At 69.6% G+C, this 23,652-nt stretch overlaps 2 protein-coding genes across 6 annotated transcripts; both read left to right on the plus strand.

Moving 5' to 3' along the window:
• The first annotated feature begins 177 nt into the window (after positions 1-177).
• On the plus strand, positions 178-7,249 carry MPP2 (MAGUK p55 scaffold protein 2). 3 transcript variants are annotated; one of them, XM_071817995.1, is made up of 12 exons: positions 178-266; positions 1,944-2,062; positions 2,419-2,571; positions 2,644-2,793; positions 3,250-3,477; positions 4,513-4,644; positions 4,791-4,896; positions 5,143-5,211; positions 5,336-5,497; positions 5,661-5,863; positions 5,940-6,068; positions 6,387-7,249. In XM_071817995.1, exons 2-12 carry the CDS (start codon positions 1,946-1,948, stop codon positions 6,561-6,563), a joined length of 1,626 nt encoding a protein of 541 aa, XP_071674096.1. In that variant the 5' UTR covers positions 178-266; positions 1,944-1,945; the 3' UTR covers positions 6,564-7,249. The 3 variants fall into 3 exon arrangements, with proteins under 3 accessions (XP_071674096.1, XP_065712468.1, XP_065712467.2); XM_065856396.2 differs by lacking the exon at positions 178-266 and adding an exon at positions 865-984; XM_065856395.2 differs by lacking the exon at positions 178-266 and having other exon boundaries at positions 1,636-2,062.
• A 371-nt stretch (positions 7,250-7,620) lies between these two features.
• LOC136111847 (all-trans-retinol 13,14-reductase-like) lies at positions 7,621-12,809 on the plus strand. 3 transcript variants are annotated; one of them, XM_071817994.1, is made up of 11 exons: positions 7,621-8,416; positions 8,511-8,693; positions 9,561-9,790; positions 10,159-10,354; positions 10,625-10,822; positions 10,910-11,021; positions 11,106-11,244; positions 11,575-11,684; positions 11,858-12,024; positions 12,276-12,435; positions 12,563-12,809. In XM_071817994.1, the coding sequence occupies exons 1-11, from the start codon at positions 8,251-8,253 to the stop codon at positions 12,801-12,803; spliced, it is 1,902 nt and encodes a 633-aa protein (XP_071674095.1). In that variant the 5' UTR covers positions 7,621-8,250; the 3' UTR covers positions 12,804-12,809. The 3 variants fall into 3 exon arrangements, with proteins under 3 accessions (XP_071674095.1, XP_071674094.1, XP_065712331.2); XM_065856259.2 differs by having other exon boundaries at positions 7,623-8,416; positions 10,896-11,021; positions 12,558-12,809; XM_071817993.1 differs by having other exon boundaries at positions 10,896-11,021; positions 12,276-12,809.
• Positions 12,810-23,652: the final 10,843 nt, after the last annotated feature.

The raw sequence follows: 23,652 nt of genomic DNA on the forward strand, positions 1-23,652 counted from the left end.
CGGCACCGGGGTCCCCCCCGTGGCGCACACTGGGGGTGACATGGGGGCCTCGTGTGTCCCCGCACACGCGTGTGCCCGCCAGCGGGGCGCGGTGCCTTTAAATCCGCGTCCCCCCCGCCCGCGCAGCGCTCCCCGGCCCCCCCCGCTGCCATGGCAACCGCGCGGCCCCGCGCCCCCCGCCCGCCCCCTTAAAGAGGCCGAGCCCCCCCGTTCCCCCGCCCCAACCGCGAGCGGCTGCGCGGCTGCGTGCGGGGGGGCTCCCACGGGTGAGCACGGGGGTGCATGCAGGGGTGGGCGTGTTCGGGGGCGTCCCGTGGGTTTGCACGCGAGCGTGAGCACGCGGGGCTGTGTGTGCACACGGGTGTGAGCGTGCACGGAGCGGCTGTGTCAGCAGGTGTGCACGCGTCTACACGCGCGTGCAAGCTCGCACAGGTTACTTGCACGCGCGTGTCAGCACCCCCCGCCCCGCCCGCGGGTGTGCAAACCGTTCGCACCCCCATTTGCACGCCGTTTGCACGCCGTTTGCCCGGCCGTTTGCACGCCGTTTGCGCGCCGTTTGCACACCGTTTGCACGCCGTTTGCACACCGTTTGCGCGCCGTTTGCACGCCGTTTGCGCGCCGTTTGCACACCGTTTGCACACCGTTTGCACGCCGTCTGCGCGCCGTTTGCGCGCCGTTTGCGCGCCGTTTGCACACCGTTTGCACACCGTTTGCACACCGTTTGCACGCCGTCTGCGCGCCGTTTGCACACCGTTTGCACACCGTTTGCACGCCGTTTGCGCGCCGGTTGCACACCGTTTGCGCGCCGCCCGTGTGCCGGGCCCTGAGCGAGGGGCCGGGGGGGCCCGCGGCGCGGGGTGGCGCGGGGGGGCCGCGGTACCCGGATCTGGGGAGCGGGCGCCAGGCCCGGCTCTGCCGCCGCAGCCATGAGCGGCCCCGGGGCCCCCCCGGCCGCCCCCGCCGGCGCCCCCGTGGGCCCCCGAGGTAGGAGGGGTCCCGGGGGGTGATGCCACGCGGGGGTGGCGTGCGCGGGGGGATCTGGGGACGGGAACGGGGGGGGTGAGCTGGGGGCAGGGAGATCGGGCTTGGGGGGGTCTCTCGGGACGTGCCCTGACCCCCGGACACGGGGGGGCTGTGGATCGCCCCCCCGGCTGCATCCGAGCATCCCCCGCCATTGCAGCGGGCGCAGCCTCGCGGTGCAGCGGCTGCCGCTTGCATCACAGCCCCCGAGGCGTCACAGCCCACCGGATTGCATCGCACCCCCCATTGCATCGCACCCCCCATTGCATCGCACCCCATTGCATCGCACCCCCCGGTTGCAACACCCACATTTGCATTGCAGTCCTCCCATTGCATTTTTACCCCCCCCGGCTGCATCCCCCATTTGCAGGGCAGCCCCCCAGGTGCTGCGTGCACTGGGTGTGGGGAATACCCCCCCCCGGGGCTTCAGGGGGATTTTCCCCCACATCGTCCGTGCAGCCCCCCCAAAGCGCTGACTCGGGGGGGTTCTCCTTGCAGTCGCCACTGCAGGGACTGGGGGTGCAGTGTGCAGGTATGGGGTGCTTGGGGCCCTGGGGCAGATGTTGGGGGGCAGCAACTCTTTGCATGGGGGGGTGTGCTCCTCGGCCGGGGAAACTGAGGTGGGGGGGCTGTGGCGCTGGGCAGACAGCGTTAGGTCTGCTCGCCCCCGGCACCCAGCCAGGCAGGGCAGGGTGACAATCTGGGGGCGCGTCTGTGTGTCCGTCCTTCCTGCAGGATGGGGGGGGTCCCTGCTCCCGGGGGACCCCCCCACTGTCCCCACTTCCCCCGTTCCCTGCCCAGGTCCCATAACCAGGAGGCGGTGGGGGCAGGACGGGGGGACGAGGTTTCCCCGGCTGTGTCTGATGCTGCTACCCTCCCCGTGTCCCCATGTCCCTGTGTCCCCATGTCCCTGTGTCCCCCAGCCATGCAGCAGGTCCTGGACAACCTGATGGGGCTCCCCGGCGCCCCGGGGGCAGCCGACCTGGACCTCATCTTCCTCCGCGGCATCATGGAGAGCCCCATAGTGAGGTCCCTGGCAAAGGTACAGTGACGTGGGGGTGGCACCGTGTCCCCTCGGCCCCGCTCTGCGGGTGGCAGCGTGTGGGGCACTGGGGGGCTGTGGGAGCACAGGTGGGTGTGCATGGGTGGACACGTGTAGGGGTGCACGAGTGTGCGTGTGCCTGTGTCGTGCGGAGGGAGATGCATGTGCGCCTGTGCACATCTGTGCATCTGTATGGATGCGTGTAGGCCTGCACGCACGTGTGTGTGCAGGCAGGGTGGTGTCTTTGCGTGTTTACACACGCGTGTACGTGTAGCACGCGTGTGTGTTGGGAGCAGCTGCTGGGGTCTTAACGGGTGTGGGGACGGCGCGGGGGTCCCTGATGCCCCGGCCCCCAGGCGCACGAGCGGCTGGAGGAGACGAAGCTGGAGGCGGTTGGGGACAACAACGTGGAGCTGGCGCAGGAGATCCTGCGCGACATCGGGCGCCTGGCGCGGCGGGACAGCGCGGCCGCCGAGCTGGCACGCATCCTGCGCGAGCCGCACTTCCAGGTGGGCGTCGGGGGCGCGCGAGGGGTGCGCGAGGGGGCGTGCGGGGCGGGGGTGACGGCCCCCCCGTTGCAGTCCTTGCTGGAGACCCATGACTCGGTGGCCTCCAAGAGCTACGAGACGCCCCCCCCCAGCCCCATCCTGGACCCCACGTTCAGCAGCCAGCCCGTGCCCCCCGACGCCGTGCGCATGGTCGGCATCCGCAAGGTGGCCGGGGAGAACCTGGTGAGTGCGGGCGACGTGAGGGGCGGGGGGCATTGCAGGGGGCTGGGGACATCACAGGGTGCTGGGGACGTTGCAGGGAGCTGGGGAGCTGCTAGAGACATCGTGGGGAGCTGGGGGTGCTGGGGACTTTGTGGGGTGCTGGGGAGTTGCTAGAGACATCGTGGGGTGCTAGGGGTGCTGGGGACATTGTGGGGTGCTGGGGAGTTGCTAGAGACATCGTGGGGTGCTAGGGGTGCTGGGGACTTTGTGGGGTGCTGGGGAGTTGCTAGAGACATCGTGGGGTGCTAGGGGTGCTGGGGACATTGTGGGGTGCTGGGGAGTTGCTAGAGACATCGTGGGGTGCTGGGGGTGCTGGGGACATTGTGGGGTGCTGGGGATGTTGCAGGGAGCTGGGCAGCTGCTGGGTGCGGGCGGGTGGCGCGGGACGCGGGGACGCTGAGGGGACTGTGCCCGCAGGGGGTGACGTTCCGGGTGGAGCGGGGGGAGCTGGTCATCGCCCGCATCCTGCACGGGGGGATGGTGGCGCAGCAGGGGCTGCTGCACGTGGGGGACGTCATCCGGGAGGTGGACGGGCGGGAGGTGGGCAGCGACCCCCGGGCGCTGCAGGACAGCCTGCGCCGCGCCAGCGGCAGCGTCGTGCTCAAGATCCTGCCCAGCTACCAGGAGCCGCACCCGCCGCGCCAGGTACCGCCCCCGGCCCCGCCCTGTGCCGCGCCCTGTGCCCCGCCCTGACGTGACCCCACCCTGAGCCCACCCTGAGCCCCACCCGCCCTGACCCCGCCCTGTGCCCCACCCACCTTGACCCCACCCTGACCCCGCCCAGCCCCCTGCCCACAGCTCCCTCTTCCCCCACCCACCGGTCCCCTGTGCCTGTGTCCTCCCATCCCTGTGTCCACGTGTCCATGTTGTCCCTTGGCCATACTGCCAATGTCCCAGTGCTCCTGTGTCCCACGGGTCCCTGTCCCCTGGCCTCACCTCCTCCAGTGTCCCCTGAGCCCCACAACCCCCTGTCCCTCTGCCCATGGCCCCTGCACACCGGGAGGGATTCGTCCCATGCCCATGTGCCTGTGGCTGATGGGACCCTGGTGTCCCTGTGGGGGCACCCAGCTGAGGTGGCACCTGTCCTGTGCCCATCCGCATCCCCACGGCAGGACCTGGGTGGCAAAGGGTGCCTGGTCCCCTCTCCCTCCCCGTGCAGGCGCAGGCGCCGCCGTCACCCCCGGGACAAAGCCACCCTGTCATCGCCTGCCCTGGCACTGCCTGTCCCCGCGCTGTCCCTGTGGCACCCTGGTGCTGCCAGCGCGGGCAGGGGACCCCTGTGCAAGCACACGCGTGTGCACCTCAGGGTGTGCGTGTGCACCACGCTGCTGCCCGCATGTCTGGCATCGTGTGCGCGGTGGCGGCGGCGCTGGGCGCGTGCGTGTGCGCAGGGCTGTGCGTGGGGCTGTGCCTGGGGGTGCTGTGGGGCGCGGCGGCGGCCGCCGGTGCTGCCGGTGTGTGCGCGGGGGCCATGCGGGCCTGGCTGCGCCGGGCGGGGGGCGGCCGGGGCGGGGGGGGTTCCTAGCGGGTGCACACGGGTGCGCGTGGCGCAGCGCCCGCCTTTCTCACCGGCACCGGGGGAGCTGAGCACGGGCCAGCAGCACCTGGGGGACGTGGAGCAGGGGGCCCAGGCACTCGGTGGCCACCCCCGTGTCCCCTGCTGAGCCTTCTGGTCCCCAGGTCTTTGTTAAGTGCCACTTCGACTACGACCCGGCCAGCGACAGCCTCATCCCCTGCAAGGAGGCCGGGCTCCGGTTCTGCGCTGGGGACCTGCTGCAGATCGTCAACCAGGACGACCCCAACTGGTGGCAGGTCAGGGGGTCCCAGGGGTCCTGGCCCTTTTCCCCCCTCCTGGGGATCCCCCAGCAGCTGAGGTCCATGGAGGGCTGGGGTGTTCTGGGGGGTCCCTGGGAGCTGGGGGTCCCGTGGGCCAGGGTCCCCACGCGTGCTGTGCCCAGGCGTGCCACGTGGAGGGCGGCAGCGCGGGGCTGGTGCCCAGCCAGCTGCTGGAGGAGAAGCGCAAAGCCTTTGTCCGCCGGGACGCCGAGGTGACCCCCGCATCGGGTACGTGGCCCCTGCATCGGGTACGTGGCCCCCGCATCGGTTCTCGGTGGGGACGTGGCCCTGGGGGTGGGGGGACACGTGGCCACCTGCTGAGGGGCAGGACAGCGGGTCCCCTGCACCCCGTGATGATGTCCCCATTGCCATGGCGCTGCCCTCGCGGCAGGTTCAGATCCCACGGCACTGTCCCCGTGCCATGGCGCTGTCCCTGTCCCCATCCCCAGCTCAGCAGTGCCTGTGCCCTGGCAGGGGCCCTGTGTGGCAGCCTCAGTGGGAAGAGGAAGAAGAGGATGATGTACCTGACGACAAAGAATGCCGGTGAGCGTCCCCCCAGGGCAGGGGGACAGTCCTCAGGTCATGCCTGTGGTGGCATCTCATGGGACGGCGTGTCCCGGGGTCCCCATGGCACCTGGCTGGGGTGACAGCCCTGTCCCTTGCGCAGAGTTCGACCGCCACGAGCTGCTGATCTACGAGGAGGTGGCGCGGATGCCGCCGTTCCGCCGGAAAACGCTGGTGCTGATCGGGGCGCAGGGCGTGGGGCGCCGCAGCCTCAAGAACAAGCTCATCATGTCGGACCAGGCGCGCTACGGCACCACCATCCCCTGTGAGTGTCCCCGTGTCCCCCAGCATCCCTGTCCCCTGCCGGCACCACCATCCCTGGCACAGCCGGTGCAACCTGGCGGCCCCGTGTCTGTCCCCGTGGGCTGTCGGTGCCCCCAGGGTGGGACCCCGGGGCGGGGGTTGCGCTGATGGGCGTCCCCGGGCAGACACGTCGCGGAAGCCGAAGGAGAGCGAGAAGGACGGGCACGGGTACCGGTTCGTGTCGCGGGGGGAGATGGAGGCGGACATCAGGGCCGGGCGCTACCTGGAGCACGGCGAGTACGAGGGGAACCTCTACGGCACCAAGATCGACTCCATCCGCGCCGTGGTGGAGGCCGGCAAGATGTGCATCCTGGACGTGAACCCCCAGGTGGGGGACACGGGACACACCACGGGGTGGCCAGGGCCGCCCCCACCCAGGGCTCAGCGCCGCCCCCTCCACGCAGGCAGTGAAGGTGCTGAGAACGGCTGAATTCGTGCCATACGTGGTGTTCATCGAAGCCCCGTGCCCCGAGACGCTGCGGGCTATGAACCGCGCGGCGCTGGAGAGCGGCGTGGCCACCAAGCAGCTGACGGTGGGTCCCCTCCCCCATGCCCTCCCCGGGGTGCAGCGAGGCCTGGGGCACTGGGGGCGCTGATGCGCGGGGTGTGCGGGGCGGGGGCACTGGGGGCGCTGATGCGCGGGGCGTGCGGGGCGGGGGCACTGGGGGCGCTGATGCGCGGGGCGTGCGGGGCGGGGGCACTGGGGGCGCTGATGCGCGGGGCGTGCGGGGCGGGGGCACTGGGGGCGCTGATGCGCGGGGCGTGCGGGGCGGGGGCACTGGGGGCGCTGATGCGCGGGGCGTGCGGGGCGGGGGCACTGGGGGCGCTGATGCGCGGGGTGTGCGGGGCAGGAGGCCGACGCGCGGCGCACGGTGGAGGAGAGCGGGCGCATCCAGCGTGGCTACGGCCACTACTTCGACCTCAGCCTGACCAACGACGACCTGGAGCGCACGTTCGCACGGCTGCGCGAGGCCATGGAGCGGCTGCGGGCCCAGCCCCAGTGGGTGCCCGTCAGCTGGGTTTACTAGAGCCCCGCAGCCCGCCCGGGCGCGGAGCTGGGCGCTGTGGTGAGCGCGCCGTGCTCGGCGCTGCAGGGGGGCTGGGTCTCTGCAGGGCCTCCCCCCGCCCATGTGCAGCCCCCCCTGCCTCCTACGCAGCCCCAGGTTCCTGGGGGGCAGAAGCGGACGGTGGGGTCCCGGGGGGGACAGATCCCCCCTTGCTGTGCCCAGCACCCACAGCTTTTCACTGCCAAAACCTGACCCCTCCCCGTACCATCCCGGGGGACCGTGCCCCCCAGCTGCTGGGGGCGTGGGGAGGATGAGGGTCCAGCCCCTTGGGTCCCCGAGCTGAAACCCCCCCTGGGGACCCCCTTTCACCCTTCCCAGGGCGAGGGTCCCTCAGTGCCCCTTCTGCCCCCATCACCCCTTCCCAGGTAGCAATAACCCCTCTAACACCCCCCTGCCCATGTGGGTTCAGCCCTGTAATTAACCCTTAATTAACCCTCTAATTAACCCCCAGTGGAGGAGGCTGGAGCCGGGGCTGTCGGGTGGTTGTGCCGTGGGGACGGGGACACACAGAGCACAGGGAACACACGTGCAGGTGTGTGTGCACACGCGTGTGCCCTGTCCCAGGGCCCCCCCATGGCCACCCCGCCCCCAGGCCTCTCGTTTTTGGTATTTTGCTGTGACTTTTATTAAAGATACAGAAGATAAAAGCAGCAGGTTAGTCCCTTAGGGCCGGATCCAGCGGGGGGGCGCCCCTGGGGAGGTCACAGTGTCACCCGGCCCTCCCCACCCGCTGCTCACGGGTTCTCTCTGCAGTGCCGTGTTTTGCCCGGTTTGGTGCCGGGGGGTGTGCGGGGGGGGGGGCGCGTGCACGGGGGTGTGTGGGTGCTGGGGGGGTGTGTGAGTGCCGGGGGTGTGTGGGTGCCAGAGGGGGTGCCGGGGGTGCTGCGGTGCGGTGCCGGGGGTGTGTGGGTGCCGGGGGTGCTGCGGTGCCGTGCCGGGGGTGTGTGGGTGCTGGGGGGGTGTGTGGGTGCCGGGGGTGTGCGGGTGCCGGAGGGGGTGCCGGGGGTGCTGCGGTGCGGCGCCGTTGCCCGGGCCGTGCTCGCCGCTGCCGGGAGGGGTCAGCAGAGCCGCACCGCGGCGGGGGGGCTGCGGGGGGCAGGGTGTGCGTGTGTTTGCCCGGGGCTGCGCGTGTCCCGCGTGTGCACGGGAGTGGCTGTGCACGTGTTAGCGCGCGTGTGTGTGCAGTTTGCACGGGCGCGGGGGGGTGTGTGTGCTTCGTTGCACAAGTGTGGGCGTGCAGGCGTTTGCACGCACATGTGTTTGCGCAGCACCCAGCCTGCCAGCGCACGCCTTGCACACGCGTGTGCACACCCCTCCACCCCAGAGCCTGCCCTGTGTCACCCGTGTCCCAGCACTGTTACCAAGGAGTTAAGGGGGGCCGTGCCCACCCCCGGACCACGTGATTCCTGGGGTGTGGAAGGGCACATGGGGCTGTGGCCATAGGGTGCCGAGGCCGTAGGGTGCTGTGCTATAGGGTGCTGTCGCTTTAAGCTGCCCTGGCTATAAGTGGCTGCCGCGGCTATAAGGTAGTGTGTCCGTAATCCCCTCTGTCCATAAGCTGCTGGGGCTATAAGGCACCGGGGCCGTGCAGTGCGGTGTCTGCACGGTGCTGTGCGCGGTGTCTGCACGGTGCTGTGCGCTGGCAGCCATGTGGGTCACGCTGCTGCTGCTGGTGGCCCTGGGCACGCTGGCGCTGGGGCTGGTGGCCCGACGGCTGCTGTCCCCGGCCGGCAACCCCTTTGCCTGGCCACCCCCGGGGCCCCCCCGCCCGCTGGTGACGGACCCGCGCGCCCGTGACAAGGTCCTGAAGCGCGGTGAGTGCCGGCGCACGCCGTCCGTCTGTCCGTCCCGTTGCTCTGGCGCGCTGTCCGTCCGCGCGGCCCGGGGCTCACGCACGCGCGTGTGCAGGGTTCAGCGCCCGCCGGGTGCCGGCGCAGCTGGACGCCGTGGTCATCGGCAGCGGCGTGGGGGGGCTGGCGGCCGCGGGGACCCTGGCCCGGGCGGGCAAGCGGGTGCTGGTGCTGGAGCAGCACGACCGGGCCGGCGGGTGCACCCACACCTTCCAGGAGCAGGACACCGAGTTCGACGTGGGTAAGGACCCCGCACCCCCAAACCTCCCTGCCCCCACCCCAGCACCCTGGGCACTGCCCGTGCCTGCGTGTGCAGAGTGTGCAGGTGCGTGCAGTGAGTGTGTGTGTGTGCGTGCAGTGTGTGCGTGCAGTGAGTGTGTGTGTATGTGCAGTGAGTGTGTGCGTGCAGTGAGTGTGTGTGTGCAGTGAGTGCAATGTGAGTGTGTGCGGTGAGTGTGTGTAGTGTGTGCGGTGAGTGTGTGCAGTGTGTGCGGTGAGTGTGTGCAGTGTGTGTGCAGTGAGTGTGTGCAGTGTGTGCGGTGAGTGTGTGCAGTGTGTGCAGTGTGTGTGCAGTGTGTGTGAGTGTGTGTGGCAGTGAGTGTGTGCAGTGTGTGTGCAGTGAGTGTGTGCAGTGTGTGTGAGTGTGTGTGCAGTGAGTGTGTGCAGTGTGTGTGCAGTGTGTGCAGTGTGTGTGAGTGTGTGTGCAGTGAGTGTGTGCAGTGTGTGTACAGTGTGTGTGCAGTGTGTGTGCAGTGTGTGTGAGTGTGCAGTGAGTGTGTGCAGTGTGTGTGCAGTGTGTGCAGTGTGTGTGCAGTGTGTGCAGTGTGTGTGCAGTGAGTGTGTGCAGTGTGTGTGCAGTGAGTGTGTGCAGTGTGTGTGAGTGTGTGTGCAGTGAGTGTGTGCAGTGTGTGTGCAGTGTGTGTGCAGTGAGTGTGTGCAGTGTGTGTGCAGTGTGTGTGCAGCGAGCGTGTGCAGCTGCACTGTGCTCCCAGCCCACACCACCTCTCGCAGACGAAGGTCAAACCCGTGATTCCCCACCTGCCACCCTGGGGGGTCCCGCCGCGTGTCCCGGGGGGGCAGCGCTGTCCCCGCTGACCCCGTCCCGCAGGCATCCACTACGTGGGGCAGATGCACGAGGGCAGCATGCTGCGCGTGGCGCTGGACCAGCTGACGGACGGGCAGCTGCGCTGGCAGCGCCTCCCCGACCCCTACGACGAGGTGGCGCTGGGCCCACGGCGCTTCCAGCTCCGCTCCGGCAAAACCGCGTTCGCCGCCGCGCTGGAGGAGCAGTTCCCGGCCGAGCGCGCCGCCATCGCCGAGTTCATGCGCGTCTCCAAGGTGGGAGCTCGGGGGCACCTTCCCGTGCCGGGGGCACGTCCCCCGCGTGTGGTGCTGGGTCCCCTCCGGCTCACGGTGTGGGTGTGGGGATGGTGGTGGTGGCACCGGTGGGTCTGGGTGGGGCTGTGGGTGACGGGTGGACGTGGGTGACAGTCGTGGTGGGGAGGGGGCAGTGAGAATGGTGGGAACAAGGGCCACAGGCACGGACGGGACACGGGCGATGGGTGTGTTAGGGACAAGTGTGATGGGCACGGTGGGGACAAGTCATGGGGATGGTGGGGACCTCAGTGGTGCTGGGGACACGGGCGGTGCCGGGGCGGTGCCGGGGGGAGGACGCGGTGGCTGGGGTGACAGGGCTGTCCCCGCAGATGGCCTCGCGGCACGTGGCGCTGCTGGCCGTGGTGAAGCTGGTGCCGCGCTGGGTGGCCGCGCTGCTGGTCCGCACCGGCCTCATCTACCGGATCTCGCCCGTGTTCCGCCTGGCGGCCACCAGCCACAGTGACGCGGTGGCCCGGCTGACGGCCGACCCCGACCTGCGTGCCCTGCTCAGCTACCTCTTCTATGGTCAGGGCTGTCGCGATAGGGAGGTGGTGATGGAGCAGACTGCTGTCCCAATAGGGGAGGTTGTGTCGTGATAGGGGTGGCGGCGTCAAAATAGGGGAGGGTGGTGTTGCAGTGGGGCAGGTTGTCACAGTACAGGAGAGCTGTGTCACCGTGGGGAGGGATGTATCGTGACAGTAAGAGCCACGTCACGATAGGGGAGACCATGTAGGCGGGGGCTGGCTGTGCCTGTCCTCGTTGTCCCGGTTGTCCCCACTGTCCCCGTGTCCCCAGGCACGGCCCCGCGGGACTCCAGCTTCCTGGTGAACCTGCTGATGGTGCATCACTACCAGCGCGGGGCCTGGTACCCGTGGGGGGGGGCCAGCGAGATCGCCTTCCACGCCATCGCCCCCATCGAGCGTGCGGGGGGCGCCGTGCTGGTGCGCGCCCCCGTCACCCGCATCCTCGTGTCCCCCACCGGCACCGCCCAGGGTGAGCGCTGACCCCATCCCACGGGGGGACACGCTCGGGACAGGGCTCTGCCCCTCACCGCCCTGCCCCCCAGGGGTGGTGGTGCAGAAGGGCCCCGGCGAGGAGGAGGTGGAGATCTCGGCACCCCTCGTCATCTCCGACGCCGGCGTCTTCAACACCTTCAGCAAGCTGCTGCCCCCCGAGCTGCGCAGCCACCCAGGTACCGTGTCCCCATGTCCTGTGCCCCCAGCGCCCCCGGCGTCCTCTCCGCAGGGACAGGGCGTCACGTCCCGCGTCCCCGCAGGCGTCCGCGCCCGCCTGGCCATGGTGCGGCCCAGCATGGGCTCCTTCCTGGTGTTCGTGGGGCTGCGGGGCAGCGCGGCCGAGCTGGGGCTGCCGCCCACCAACTTCTGGATCTACCCCCACAACGACCTGGACAACATGTAAGGGCCCCCCCGCATGCCGGGGTGCATGGTGGGTTTGGGGGTGCACAGGGGTGCATGGTGGGTTTGGGGGTGCACGGTGGGTTTGGGGGTGCACAGTGGGTTTGGGGGTGCACAGGGGTGCACGGTGGGTTTGGGGGTGCACAGTGGGTTTGGGGGTGCACAGGGGTGCACGGTGGGTTTGGGGGTGCACAGTGGGTTTGGGGGTGCACAGGGGTGCACGGTGGGTTTGGGGGTGCACAGTGGGTTTGGGGGTGCACAGGGGTGCACGGTGGGTTTGGGGTGCACAGGGGTGCGCGGTGGTTTGGGGGTGCACGCTGCTGCCCACAGGATGACCCGCTACGCGTCCCTGAGCCGCGACGAGGTCCCCGACAACCTGGCCATGATGTTCATCACCTTCCCCGCCGCCAAGGACCCCACCTACGAGCAGCGGCACCCAGGTACCAGGTGGGGGGCCCTGTGGCCCCTCCAGCTCTGCAGCCCTGACCCACACAACTTCGCAAGCTCGGAGGCTCCTCGTTCCCCCGGTGGGATGACGGGGACAGCGCCACCGCTGGCACAGCCGCCAGCGTCCCCCACCATGGGGCGGGGCGTCACCGGCTGTGCCCCCCAGGCCGGTCGTGCATGACCATCCTGACCATGGCGCGGTACGAGTGGTTCCAGGACTGGGCCGGCACCCGCGCCAAGCACCGCGGCCCCGACTACCAGCGCTACAAACGGGACATCGCGCAGCGGCTGCTGGAGCGGGCGCTGCTGCGCTTCCCACACCTGCGCGAAAAGGTGGGGCCCGCGCCGTCCCCCCGCCGTGGCCCCCGCCACCCAGGGGGTGCGGTGGGGTTTGGGGGTCCTGTGGGGATGGGGTGCCCCAGCGCCCCATGGGGTGGGGGCAGGGTGCCCTGCAAAGCTGTGGGGCAGCGCGGCCCCCAGGACCCCGCGCGTGGGGCAGCGCGCGCTGGCCCTGCTGTGGTGGGACAGGTCTGCCTGTGCCCCCCGTGCCCCCCAGCGTGCCCCGGCGCCCTGTGCCCCCGCAGGTGGAGTTTGTGGAGGCGGCGTCGCCGCTCACCAACCAGCACTACCTGGGGGCTCCGCGGGGGGAGATGTACGGCGCCGAGCACGACGTCGCCCGCTTCACCCCGGCCGTGGTGGCCGCCATGAGGGCAGAGACGCCCGTCAAGAACCTCTACCTGACAGGTGAGGGTCCCGCGCCCCCCGTCCCTCTGTCCCCGTGCCCATGTCCCTGCAGCACGGGGGCCGTCCCCGCTGGGGGTGGCCGTGTCCCCGGGGTGGCCCTGTCCCACGGCGGCCGTCCCCAGGGCAGGACGTGTTCAGCTGCGGGCTGGCGGGGGCCCTGCACGGGGGGCTGCTCTGCGCCTCCACCATCCTGGGCCGCCTGCTCTACCTGGACCTGCTGCTCCTCAAGAAGAGGATCAAGTGGCGCCTGCGCCAGCGAGCGGCACGCGCAGCTGGGGACGGCGGCTCTGGGGACACCGGCCGCAGGGACACGGGTTGTGGGGACAGCCCCGTGGCAGAGAGCGAGCTCCCAAGCCAATAAACCCTGACGTCCAGCTGGCCTGGGTCCGTCTGTCGGGATGGGGATGGGGCCGGGAATGGGATGGGATGGGGATGGTGACAGGGACAGAAATGGGGACAAGGATGAGATGGGGATGGAAAGGGAACTGGGGACAGGGTCCCCACAGGGCAGAGGGCGCGTGGTCCTGGCAGAGCTGGTGGCAGACGTGGCAGCTCATGGTGAAGAAGGTGAGGGCTATTAGGATGATGATGAAGAACATGATCCTGGGGACACGAGAGGCGTGTGCTGGGGGCTGCAGAGCCCCCCCCGCCACCCTGGGGTCCCTGTCCCCCGCAGTTCTGTTCCCACACCGCTGGGTCGTGGCTCTCCCAGGTCCCCAACCTCCCCCCCACCCCCGGGGACCCTGTCCGGGCACAACACCCTCTGTAGGGTGACCCCGGCCTCCGTCCCCTCCCCCTGCCAATGAACCCTGGCACCGCGTCACCCTCCTCATCACCGACAGACTCTGGACCCTGGTGCCGGGGTCACCCCACCCCCTGCACCCCCTGCCCCTTGCGCACTTTGTCCTGGGTGGGGGCGTCTGGGGTCAGCTGGGCCACTCTGGGGACTTCTTTTAGGGGTGGGACCAAACTGAGGGTGCTGGTGACCTGCTGCGGGGTGCTGCCCCCAGCTGGGTCCCTGGCCCTGCACCCCGCGTGCCCAGCGCGGGGGGTGAGGAGGGCGGGAGGCGGCGGGGGGGGCCGGTCCCGGGTGTGAAGAGCCCGCTGAGCTCCCAAAGCCGATCAGCGCAGGCCGTGCCGGGGGGTCCTCGCGCCGGGGGTCCCACACCGCGGGGCTGGGGGCGACGAGTGGGCGAGTCACCCAAGGAGAGGCGGGGAGGCGGTGGCAGAGGGCACACTGGGTGGGGGACAAGGGGACAGCGTGGGGCTGACCCACGGCGCTGGGGGAGAAGGGGGCTGGTGAGCAGGGGCCCAGGGGTGCGGGGGGGCCAGGGCGCTGCCCTAAGCAGGATCATCCCCATAAGGGGTTTATGGCCACCCAGGCACGGGGGCTTTGCCGCGCAGGCCACGCTGCGGCTCCGGGAGCCTAATTGGCTCAAGAGCTTAACGAGGGATTTGCTGCCTAGTGTCCTCCTGTGTCCCTGGTGGGTCCCACACTGGGGACCCCCAAAATCAGCCTTGGTCTGAGGTAGAGCCCCCCACCCCGGGGACGAGGGGGTGTCCGGGCCGGTTTGCCACGGGCGGGTGGGATTGAACCGGGGCGGGAGGCAGAAACGGCCGTGAGGCCGAACCCGGCCGGACGTGGGAACGGGGGTGCACGTGCATCCCCACATGTGCACGGACATCCCCCCACATGGAGCCCCCCCCATCGATGTGTCCCGTGCCCACAGGGACCGGGGTCCCGGTCTGTCCCCTCCGTGTCCCCCCCGCCGCGGTGCCAGCGGCTCTGGCGGGCGCAGCCCTGCCCCGGCAGCGGGGACCGGCGCTGTCCCCAGACAACCCCACCCTGCCACGGCCTGTTTCCCAGCCCAGGACCGGGGGACAGGGCAGCTGGTCACCGGTGCCACCTCGGCACAGCCACACGGGGTGGGGCACGCCAGTGTCCCACCGAGCCCCCATTGTGGCACAGGGCGGGAGGAGCGCGGTGACACCGCGGGTGACCCCCTGCCCCCCCGCTCCCCCCGCCGCTCTTGGTTGAGTTGCCGGCGCTGCCGGCGCTCGCAGACACACGGTTGCATAAGTGGCTCCGCCAAGGGACCCCGAAAATGTGAGAACTGGCTCCGGGAACCTCCCGTGGGGCCCGGGCAGGGCCCCCATGCTGCAGCGGCACAGCCCCTGCCTCAGTTTCCCCGGGGGGCTGAGACATCGCTGGGCACATGGCCTGAGACCCCAAAACGGACCCAGCCGCTGCTCCCCAGGGACGGGGACGCGGCCGACGGGACCACGTGCGTGTCCGTCCCCGTCCCTGCGCCCTGTCCAGGCCACTGCCACCCTGACCCCCTCTGCGCCCCCTGCCTGGCCCCGCACCCCCCCGCGGCCCATCTCTCCCCCCCCGGCCCGTTCCTCCCAGCTCTGCTGTTTGCAGCGGCTTTTTCCACAGCGGCTGCCAAGAGCCGCTAATGAGAAACAAACGGGCTGGTCCGATTCTGCTGCTCCCGGCCCACGCGCCTCCCCGCGGAGCCGCGTCCGTGTGCCATGGGCTGCGCGGTGCCGCCGGGTGCCGCCATCCCTGGGCAGCGCGGTGCCGCCGGGTGCCACCATCCCTGGGCAGCGCGGTGCCGCCGGGTGCCGCCATCCCTGGGCAGCGCGGTGCCGCCGGGTGCCACCATCCCTGGGCAGCGCGGTGCCACCGGGTGCCGCCATCCCTGGGCAGCGCGGTGCCGCCGGGTGCCACCATCCCTGGGCTGCGCGGTGCCACCGGGTGCCGCCATCCCTGGGCAGCGCGGTGCCGCCGGGTGCCGCCATCCCTGGGCAGCGCGGTGCCGCCGGGTGCCACCATCCCTGGGCATCTCCATCCCACCGCGGCCGCGGACCGAGGGTCCCATCGTCCCCCGGCAGCTCCTCCGCCGCGTGTCCCCAGGGCCGTGGTCGGGCCGGGCGCAAGGGTGACGCGGGAGGTGTGAGGAGTCCCGAGCTGTCCCCTCCCGGGTCCCCGGCCCCCACGGGGGCTGCAGCCAAGCCCGCGCTGTTCAGTTGGCCCCCAGCTGGCCCCCAGTTATCTGCGGCTCCGCTCACATTTTCCACTGAGCTGTGTTTGTGTTCAAAAGGCAGCGGAAGGAGGGGAGGGGGCGCAGGAGAGGGGCAGAGACCCCCCCGGGTTAGCACGGTGGGGAGGGGATGGGGTAGGGGGAAGGTCCATTTCTGGAGGCGGGGATGGGAACGGGATTCTCACCCAGGGAGGGAGCGTTGTCCAGGGACGGGAGCAGCGAGATGGGAGCGGTGCAGGGGGACAGGAGCGGTACCCGGGACAGGAGTGGTACCTGGGGACAGAGCGGCACCCGGGACAGGCACACTGCCCGGGGACAGGAGCGGCACCCGGGACAGGCACACTGCCTGGGGACAGAGCGGCACCCGGGACAGGCACACTGCCCGGGGACAGGAGCGGTACCCGGGACAGGCACACTGCCTGGGGACAGGAGCGGCACCCGGGACAGGCACACTGCCCGGGGACAGGAGCGGTACCCGGGACAGGCACACTGCCTGGGGACAGGAGCGGCACCCGGGACAGGCACACTGCCCGGGGACAGGAGCGGTACCCGGGACAGGCACACTGCCCGGAGACAGGAGCGGTACCCGGGACAGGCACACTGCCCGGAGACAGGAGCGGTACCCGGGACAGGCACACTGCCCGGGGACAGGAGCGGTACCCGGGACAGGCACACTGCCTGGGGACAGGCACACCGCCCAGGGACGGAGCGTGACCTGGGGAGGGAGGACGGCTGGGTGTGGGAGCGTTGGTGGGAGCGGTACCCAGCGATGGAGCAGCACCCAGAGCTGGCGCAGGCGTCGTGTGAGCCAAACCCTCAGCTCCCCTTCGTCACGGCCCCGAGGCTGCCGGGGTGGCGATGGCCGCCCAGCCCCATGGCGGGTGCTCCCCCAAAGCCCCCTCCTCATCCTCAGGCTCCGCAGGACCCCGGGGAGGCAAACGCCCTGTGGCCGGGGCCGCGGGGCCGGGCCGGTTCCTCGAGCGAGCGCGCGGCTGCCAGGCGCTGGCGCGTGCCGTGCGCACCGGCGGGGACGGCACCGGCGCCGGATCCGCGCGCTGCTTCCTCGAAGGAGCCGCCGCCGCCTGCCAGGGTGACGCTGGCGGCGCAGGCCTGACCTGGTTTCTCTCTTCCAGCCCTTTTCGCTCCGACACCGCTCTGGCCCAGCCTGGCCGCGGCACCGCCGACGGCTTCCTGTGGGGGTGGAGGAATCTGGCACCCGGCCGGCGGGGCCGGGAGCCGACGCCGCGCACCGCCCGGCACCGCGGCCCCCAGCACCGCCAGCCCCAGACACCGGGGCTCCGACACCCCCACCGAGTACGGGCCCTGGGGTCGAGTCCCCCCATGGCAATGGGGACGTTGCAGGGGGGGCGGAGGTAGCAAGGAGCGGCCCATGTGTGACCCGCCATGTGTGCACACGCGTGACATGGGCATGTGGAGCCGGCTGGTGCTGCCTGGCACACGCGTGTGCACGAGGTGGGAGAGCGGGTGGGGGGCTGGGAGCTGGGGGTGGTGGGGGCTCAACCCCCTGTGACACACCAGAGAATCCCCACCGCCTCCCCGGAGCAGCTGCACAGCAGGGCCTGGCTGTCCCTGTCCCTGTCCCTGTCCCCTGCAGTGTGACCAGCAGCTCCCTGGGGACGGGTGCTGGGGGCTGCTCCAGCTGGGAGCACCCCTGGGTGCCGGGGACCCCGGGGGACACACGGGTGGGGCCTAGGGGTGGCCAGAGGGGGACGGGGGGGTGGACGGAGGCACCGACGGAGGAGAGGGGACGGATGGAGCAGAGAGAGGAAGGGAGGGTGCGTGGGCATGGGGGGGCGGGAGGGCTGAATAAAGGAATGCAGAGCAGTGGGGTGGATGGAGGGATGGGTGGGAAAAGGGACGGACAGGGCAAGGGACGGATGGTGGAGGACGGACGGGCGGCTGGAGCGACGGGTGGCCAAGGGGGACATTTAACAGCGTGACATCAACAGACCCTGAGAGAAAACGCTGCCTTCCCCAGGGGTGCAGCCACAATGCTGCCCACAGTGTGTCCCCAAGGCTGTGTCCCCACAGCTGCCCGTGGTGTGTCCCCAGTGCTGCCCACAGTGTGTCCCCAAAGCTGTGTCCCCACAGCTGCCCGTGGTGTGTCCCCAGTGCTGCCCACAGTGTGTCCCCAAAGCTGTGTCCCCACAGCTGCCCGTGGTGTGTCCCCAGCGCTGCCCGTGGCACCGTGCGGCACGTCCAGGCCCCCGTGGCGGTGCCCGGGCCGGTGGCCGTGGACTGCAGCCCCCCGGGGGCGGGCAGGGTGGGGACCGGCCCGCCATGGGGCGGGGGCCCCTCTCCGGCCCCCGGACCCCCCCGCCTGCCGACGTGGAGGCTGCGCCGGAGACGTGTCAGCGGGGGGGGCGAGGGAGCCGCCTGTGCTGCCCCCAGGCTGGGGGGCTTGTGGCAGCTGCCCCGCCGAGGGAGGTGGCACTGGCTGGGGGTCAGAGGAGTGTGGGGGACACCGCAGCCACTCACCGGTCCCTGCCAGCCGCGGCCATGGTCCCCGTCCCTGCGCGGGGACGTATCTGCTTCCAATTAGGGCTCGTGGTCCAGCGCCACGCTGGGTGGGCTGGAGGGGCTGGAGTGGGGGTTCGCCCCTGTACCCCGCCGCTGCCTCCCACGGGCTCTGCCGTGCGCCGGAGGGATCACAGCCCGTGACAGCGCGGGACACCGTGGGCACCCCCACAGCCCCGCTGGCCCTGCCGTGCCTCAGTTTCCCCTCGCGAGCGGGCGCACACGTGTGCGTGGGCCGGGACAGACGGGCGGGCCGCGGGGTCCGAGGGGAGGAAAGCGCTTTTTTACTTTCTTTGGCTTTGCTCCAATTTCATCCCTTTGAAATCCTTTTGTTGAGTGGCCACGCCCCGGACACGCCCACGCGGGCTGGCCACGCCCCTCCCCACTTCACACCCCCGGGTTTCCACGATGGCCGGAGCCGGTGCCAGAGCGGCAGCACCGGACGGGACGTGGCGGGAGAGAGGGGGCTGGGAGGGGACACCGTGGGGATGGGGGACACCGTGGGGATGGGAAACACCATGGGGATGGGGACACCGTGGGGATGGGGACACCGTGGGGATGGGACACAGAAGGGGATGTGGGACACAGAAGGGGATGTGGGACACAGAAGGGATGGAGACACCGTGGGGATGGGAACACCGTGGGGATGTGGGACACGGAAGGGATGGGGACACCGTGGGGATGGGGAACACCGTGGGGATGGGACACTGTGGGGATGGAACACCGTGGGGATGGGGGACACCGTGGGGATGTGGGACAATGTGAAGATGGGGAACACCATGGGGATGGGGACACCATGGGGATGGGGACACCGTGGGGATGGGGGACACCGTGGGGATGGGACACAGAAGGGGATGTGTGACACAGAAGGGATGGGGACACCATGGGGATGGGGACACTGTGGGGATGGGGGACACGGAAGGCATGGGGACACCGTGGGGATGGGGACACGGAAGGCATGGGGACACCGTGGGGAGCAGCTGGCTGTGAGAGAAGAGTTAACCCCTCCTCATCCTCGCTGGTCCCCCGGGCAGGGAACTGGGGTGAACTGGGGGAGCGGGGCAGTGCGGGAGGGAAGGTGCTGACGTGGGGCTGTGAGAGGCCGGGGAAGAGGAGGAGGAGGAGGAAGAGCTGGGCTGGGCTGCAGCGTTGCTGCTGCTTGGGCGCTGCTCCAGCTGGGGGACCCTGGTCGGGGCGGCGGAGCTGGGGGGGCCGGGTGGGGGTTGGGGATCTGGGGACCCGCCTGGGCTGCCCGAGCTCAGAGCGTGGGTGTCCTCGCACCTCCCGGGGACACCCCCGCATCCACACCCTGCCTGGCCTCCGTCCGTCTGTCCGTCCACCCGCCCGCTCCACGTCCCGCCTGCGCGGCTGCAGGACCCCGGGCCCCAGATCCAAACCAAATGGAGATAAACCACCCAACCGCACCCCGAACAGCCCCCCAGCCCCCTGGAAACGCCAACCCCAGCCCGCCGACCCCAACCCCAGAGCCCCAACCCGCTCCCGGCTCCGTGCTGGGAACGAGTTCCCCTGAACCGGCTGGGGGGATTGGTGCTGAATGTGCCCCATGTCTTTCGGGAACCAGTGACCTTGTGCTGTCACCCCACAACTCTGCACCCCAAAAACCATAGAATCCTTAGCCCTGTGAGTGCTGGGGCTCCCCCATCCCTCCTGGGGTTTACAACCCCATCCCAGAAGATTCTGGGGTGCAGCAGCTCCAGGGCGCCCCGCGCACCGCGTCCCGCCGGTCCCGGAGGGTGCGAGGTGGCTGCCGGCAGCCGCACGGCCCGGCCACGTGGCACCGGAGCCACCGGCCCAGCCGGGCCCCGGGCCAGCGCGGGGATGAGGTCACCGCAGGGACCCCGGCCAGGCTGCGGTGCCGGCAGCAGCGCGGGAGCCCCGGTGTCCCCGTCCCCGTGGAAATGGACCCAACAGCCCTGCGGTTGCTTCTCCTCGGGTGCAGTGACGGGAGGGGTGGGGACCCCCGTCTGAAGGGAACTGGGGGGCTGTGGGGGCGGCAGGTGGGGGGCTGATGGTCCCCCACATCCCTCCCAGCCCGTGGTCCAGCTGGGACAGCGCTGGGAGCATCGCCCGTCCCTGGGCTGCCCCGGGCGGGCGGGGGGCGCAGGCGGGACAGCAAATTCTTCAATGGAACTGAAGAGGAGAAAAAGGGGAAAAAAGAATAAAGGAAAAGAAAAGGGAAGGGGAGCGGGGAGGACCTGGCAGCCGAAACGCTCGGCGTGCAGCTCGGCCCTCAGAATTTCCACCCAGCTCCGCAGGCCCAGACCGGGGGCCCAGGCTGGGCTGCTGCTCCCTGCCGGGAACGCCCCCAGAGCCCCCAAATCCCCAGCGCCCCGGGGAATGCCCCCCCACCCCCAGCCCCGTGATACGGGGGTGCAGATGAGCCCCCCAGGAGGGACCCAGGCCTGGGAGGAGGCAAAGCCAAACCCCCCTCCCCTTGTACCCCCAGGGACCACCACCACACAGGACGAGGCTGTCACCTGCATGTCCCCCACTCAGACTGGGGGTCCCCATACCACCGCCTCGGGGACACGAGCATCCCGGTTTGGGACCCCCGCGCAGGCGGTGCCGCGGCAGCAGCGTGGCACTGGCAGCCCAAAGGCCAATTTAGCTGTTCCTGCCTGCGCCGGCGGCTGGAAATAGCCGGAGTCGCTGCCGTGATTACGGGGTGTTGCCACAATTGAGGCGCCGCGGGCCCACGGCCACCAGGAATAGCCGGGGCGGTGCCGCTGCGGGCTGCGGCCACAGGGAAACTGAGGCAGCCGGTTCCCAGCACATCCCCGCCGGGGATGGAAATGGGGAGCGAGGTGTTCTGGGTTTGGGGAGCAGGAGGGTTCCTGCGGCGGGGACCTCGATGGGTCAGACCCCCTATAGGGCTCAGACACCTGCGTGTCGCCAGCCCACGGGACACCAGCTGCCACCGTCCCCATCCTCACTGGGACCCCATCCCAGGCGAAGCTGTGAGCCAGGGGGACCCCGATGTCCCAGGGAGACCGATGGGAGCAGGGCCGGGTTTGGGACAGGGAGCAGGGCCGTGGGGGGGGCTGGTGCGGGGCTGCGAGTGGGGAATGGGGGGGAATGGGAGTTAATGGGCTCCATGTGTTGGCGCTGCCGGGGGGGGGAGTTTAACTCGCTCCAGATGCGGCGGCTGCTCCAGCTCCTCCCGGCGCAAACAGCCCCCCCGGCCCCGGCCCTGCTTTTCGGTAGGTCCTACTCAAAGGGACGGGGCAGCTGCTGCCCCCACCCCGCTGTGGGCACCCCCCGCCGTGGGGGCAGCCACTGACTTTCTGGGACACTCACCAACTTTCTGTGGTGAGCTCTGAGTTTTTGGGGGAGCACTGAGTTTTTGGGGAGCACTGAGTGAGTTTTTGGGGGAGCGCTGAGTTTTTGGGGAGCACTGAGTTTTCGGGGCAGCCGCCTCTGCTGCACCAGCAGCTGCAGGTCCAGTTGGCACCAGTGACACCAGCCCAGGGTGTGCGAGAACAGGTCTCGGAGCCCCCGAAGGGTGTGGCTGCAGGTGACAGCCCCCGTGTCCCTGTGTCCCTGAGGAGCAGGAGGGTCCCTCGGGTCCCAGCGCCCGGGTGTCCCCGTCCTGCAGCCGCAGGAGCCGGCTCGGCCCGTGCCCGCTGCTCCCATTATTCCGCTTCTCAGGACCATAATGGCTTTTCCAGGCCTTTTTCTTTTTTTTAGATCTTATTATTTATTATTTTTAAGTGGGGTTTCTCCTCTTCCCCCCACCCCCGCCCTGTGCCGAGCCTCCCGCATTCCTGGGCGGGCGCGGGGGCTGATGAGGTGGCACCGGCCGTCCCCCCCCTTTCCTCCCTCTCCATGCACATAAAACACAAAAAAAACACACGATGACATTCTTTTCTTTTCTGTCATGCTGCAGAAATTAAAGACACATCCCGGGCTGGAGCGCGGCCAGCGCTGCGCGGGGGGGGCTGCGCGGCCGGGGATGCGCGGAGGGGGCTGTGCGGGCAGGGCTGTGCGGGCAGGGCTGTGCGGCGGGGTCTGTGCGGGCCGGGCTGTGCGGGGGGGCTGTGCGGGCAGGGCTGTGCGGAGGGGGCTGCGGGCCGGGGCTGTGCGGGGGGGCTGCGGGCCGGCCCGGGCGAGGAGCGCTGCTGCAACGTGTCCCGGGCGCACAGACACGGGCTGAGCAGCGGCCAGCGGCGCCTGCGCACGCGCGGCCGGCGGCATGCGTGTGCACGCGTGTGCATGTGTGTGTGTATCCGTGTGCACGCGTGTGCATGTGTGTGTGTATATCCGTGTGCGTGTGTGTGTATCCGTGTGCACGCGTGTGCATGTGTGTGTGTATATCCGTGTGCGTGTGTGTGTATCCGTGTGCACGCGTGTGCATGTGTATGTGTATCTGTGTGCATGTCTATCCGTGTGCATGTGTATGCGTGTGCACACATATCCATGTGCACGCATATCTGTGTGCATGCGTGTGCATGTGTATCCCTGTGCATGTGTGTGCATGTGTATCCATGTGTATCCGTGTGCATGTGTATCCGTGTGCATGTGTATCCATGTGCATGTGTGTGCATGTGTATCTGTGTGCATGTGTATCCATGTGCATGTGTGTGCATGTGTATCCGTGTGCATGTGCATCCATGTGCATGTGTGTGCATGTGTATCCGTGTGCGTGTGTTCATCTGCGTCTGTATGTGTGCCTGTGTGTGCATGTGCATCTGTGTGCTTGAATGCGCGGGTGTGCACGCGTGCATGTGTGTGTGCACATATGTGCATGCAGGTTTGTGTGTGCAGCCCGCACAGAGCCCTCCTGGGGTGGGTTTTTCTTTGCATTTGAGTGCAGGCTCAAGGAAGCCCCGGCAGGGCCAGCGCTGCGCGGCGCCGGTGCTGCTGCCCGCGGACGTGTCTCCCCGCCCGGGCCGCGTTTCGGGGTGAAACGCACTGCTGTGCTCTTCTTGAAAATTAAAAACGAATAATAAAGCAGCACCTTGGTGGGAGCCCCCGCTTGGACGTGGTTCCTGTGCAATGCTCCAGTGCTTCCAGTGCCACCAGTGCTCCCAGTGCCCCCAGTGCTCCCAGTGCTCCCAGTGCTCATAGTGCTCCCAGTGCCCCCAGTGTCCCAGTGCTCCCAGTGCCCCCAGTGCCCTCAGTGTTCCAGTGCTCATAGTGCTCATAGTGCTCCCAGTGCCCCCAGTGCTCCAGTTCTCCAGCGTCCCCAGTGCCCCCAGTACTCCAGTGCTCATAATGCTCCCAGTGCTCTCAGTGTCCCCAGTGCCCCCAGTGATCCAGTGCTCCCAGTGCTCCCAGTGCCCTGCAAGCCATCTACATGGCGGGGAGGGGAAACGGAGGCGCCAGGTGGGGGTCAGCCCTTTCCTCCCCCTCCCCTAAATAAAATCACCTCTTAGAAGTGGGGGAGCCCCCGAGTGCCACAGCCCCTGCAGGGCTCCGTCGCCCGGCCCTGAGCTCCAGGCGGCCACCCCGGCCCTGGTCAATACGTGTGTTTTTTTGGCGTGTAATTACACCCTCCCCAAATTGCACAGTAGATTGTGGATTATTGTCAACGAGCCTTTGCTTTTTCCAACCAACGTGGCTCCTCCAGTGTGGAAAGGGCGGTGGAGGCGCGCCAGGGCAGCGCGGGGAG

Source organism: Patagioenas fasciata, chromosome 22 (genome assembly GCF_037038585.1).
Source record: "Patagioenas fasciata isolate bPatFas1 chromosome 22, bPatFas1.hap1, whole genome shotgun sequence".
Lineage (NCBI taxonomy): Eukaryota > Metazoa > Chordata > Aves > Columbiformes > Columbidae > Patagioenas > Patagioenas fasciata.

Coding starts and splice junctions, on each gene's coding strand:
- MPP2 (XM_065856395.2), top strand. CDS start 1,757: ATGGGGGGGGTCCCTGCTCCCGGGGGACCCCCCCACTGTCCCCACTTC. Junction 2,794..3,249: donor AGGTGGCCGGGGAGAACCTG/GTGAGTGCGGGC, acceptor CTGTGCCCGCAG/GGGGTGACGTTCCGGGTGGA. Junction 5,498..5,660: donor CTACGGCACCACCATCCCCT/GTGAGTGTCCCC, acceptor GTCCCCGGGCAG/ACACGTCGCGGAAGCCGAAG.
- LOC136111847 (XM_071817993.1), top strand. CDS start 8,251: ATGTGGGTCACGCTGCTGCTGCTGGTGGCCCTGGGCACGCTGGCGCTG. Junction 8,417..8,510: donor TGACAAGGTCCTGAAGCGCG/GTGAGTGCCGGC, acceptor GCGCGTGTGCAG/GGTTCAGCGCCCGCCGGGTG. Junction 11,685..11,857: donor CTACGAGCAGCGGCACCCAG/GTACCAGGTGGG, acceptor TGTGCCCCCCAG/GCCGGTCGTGCATGACCATC.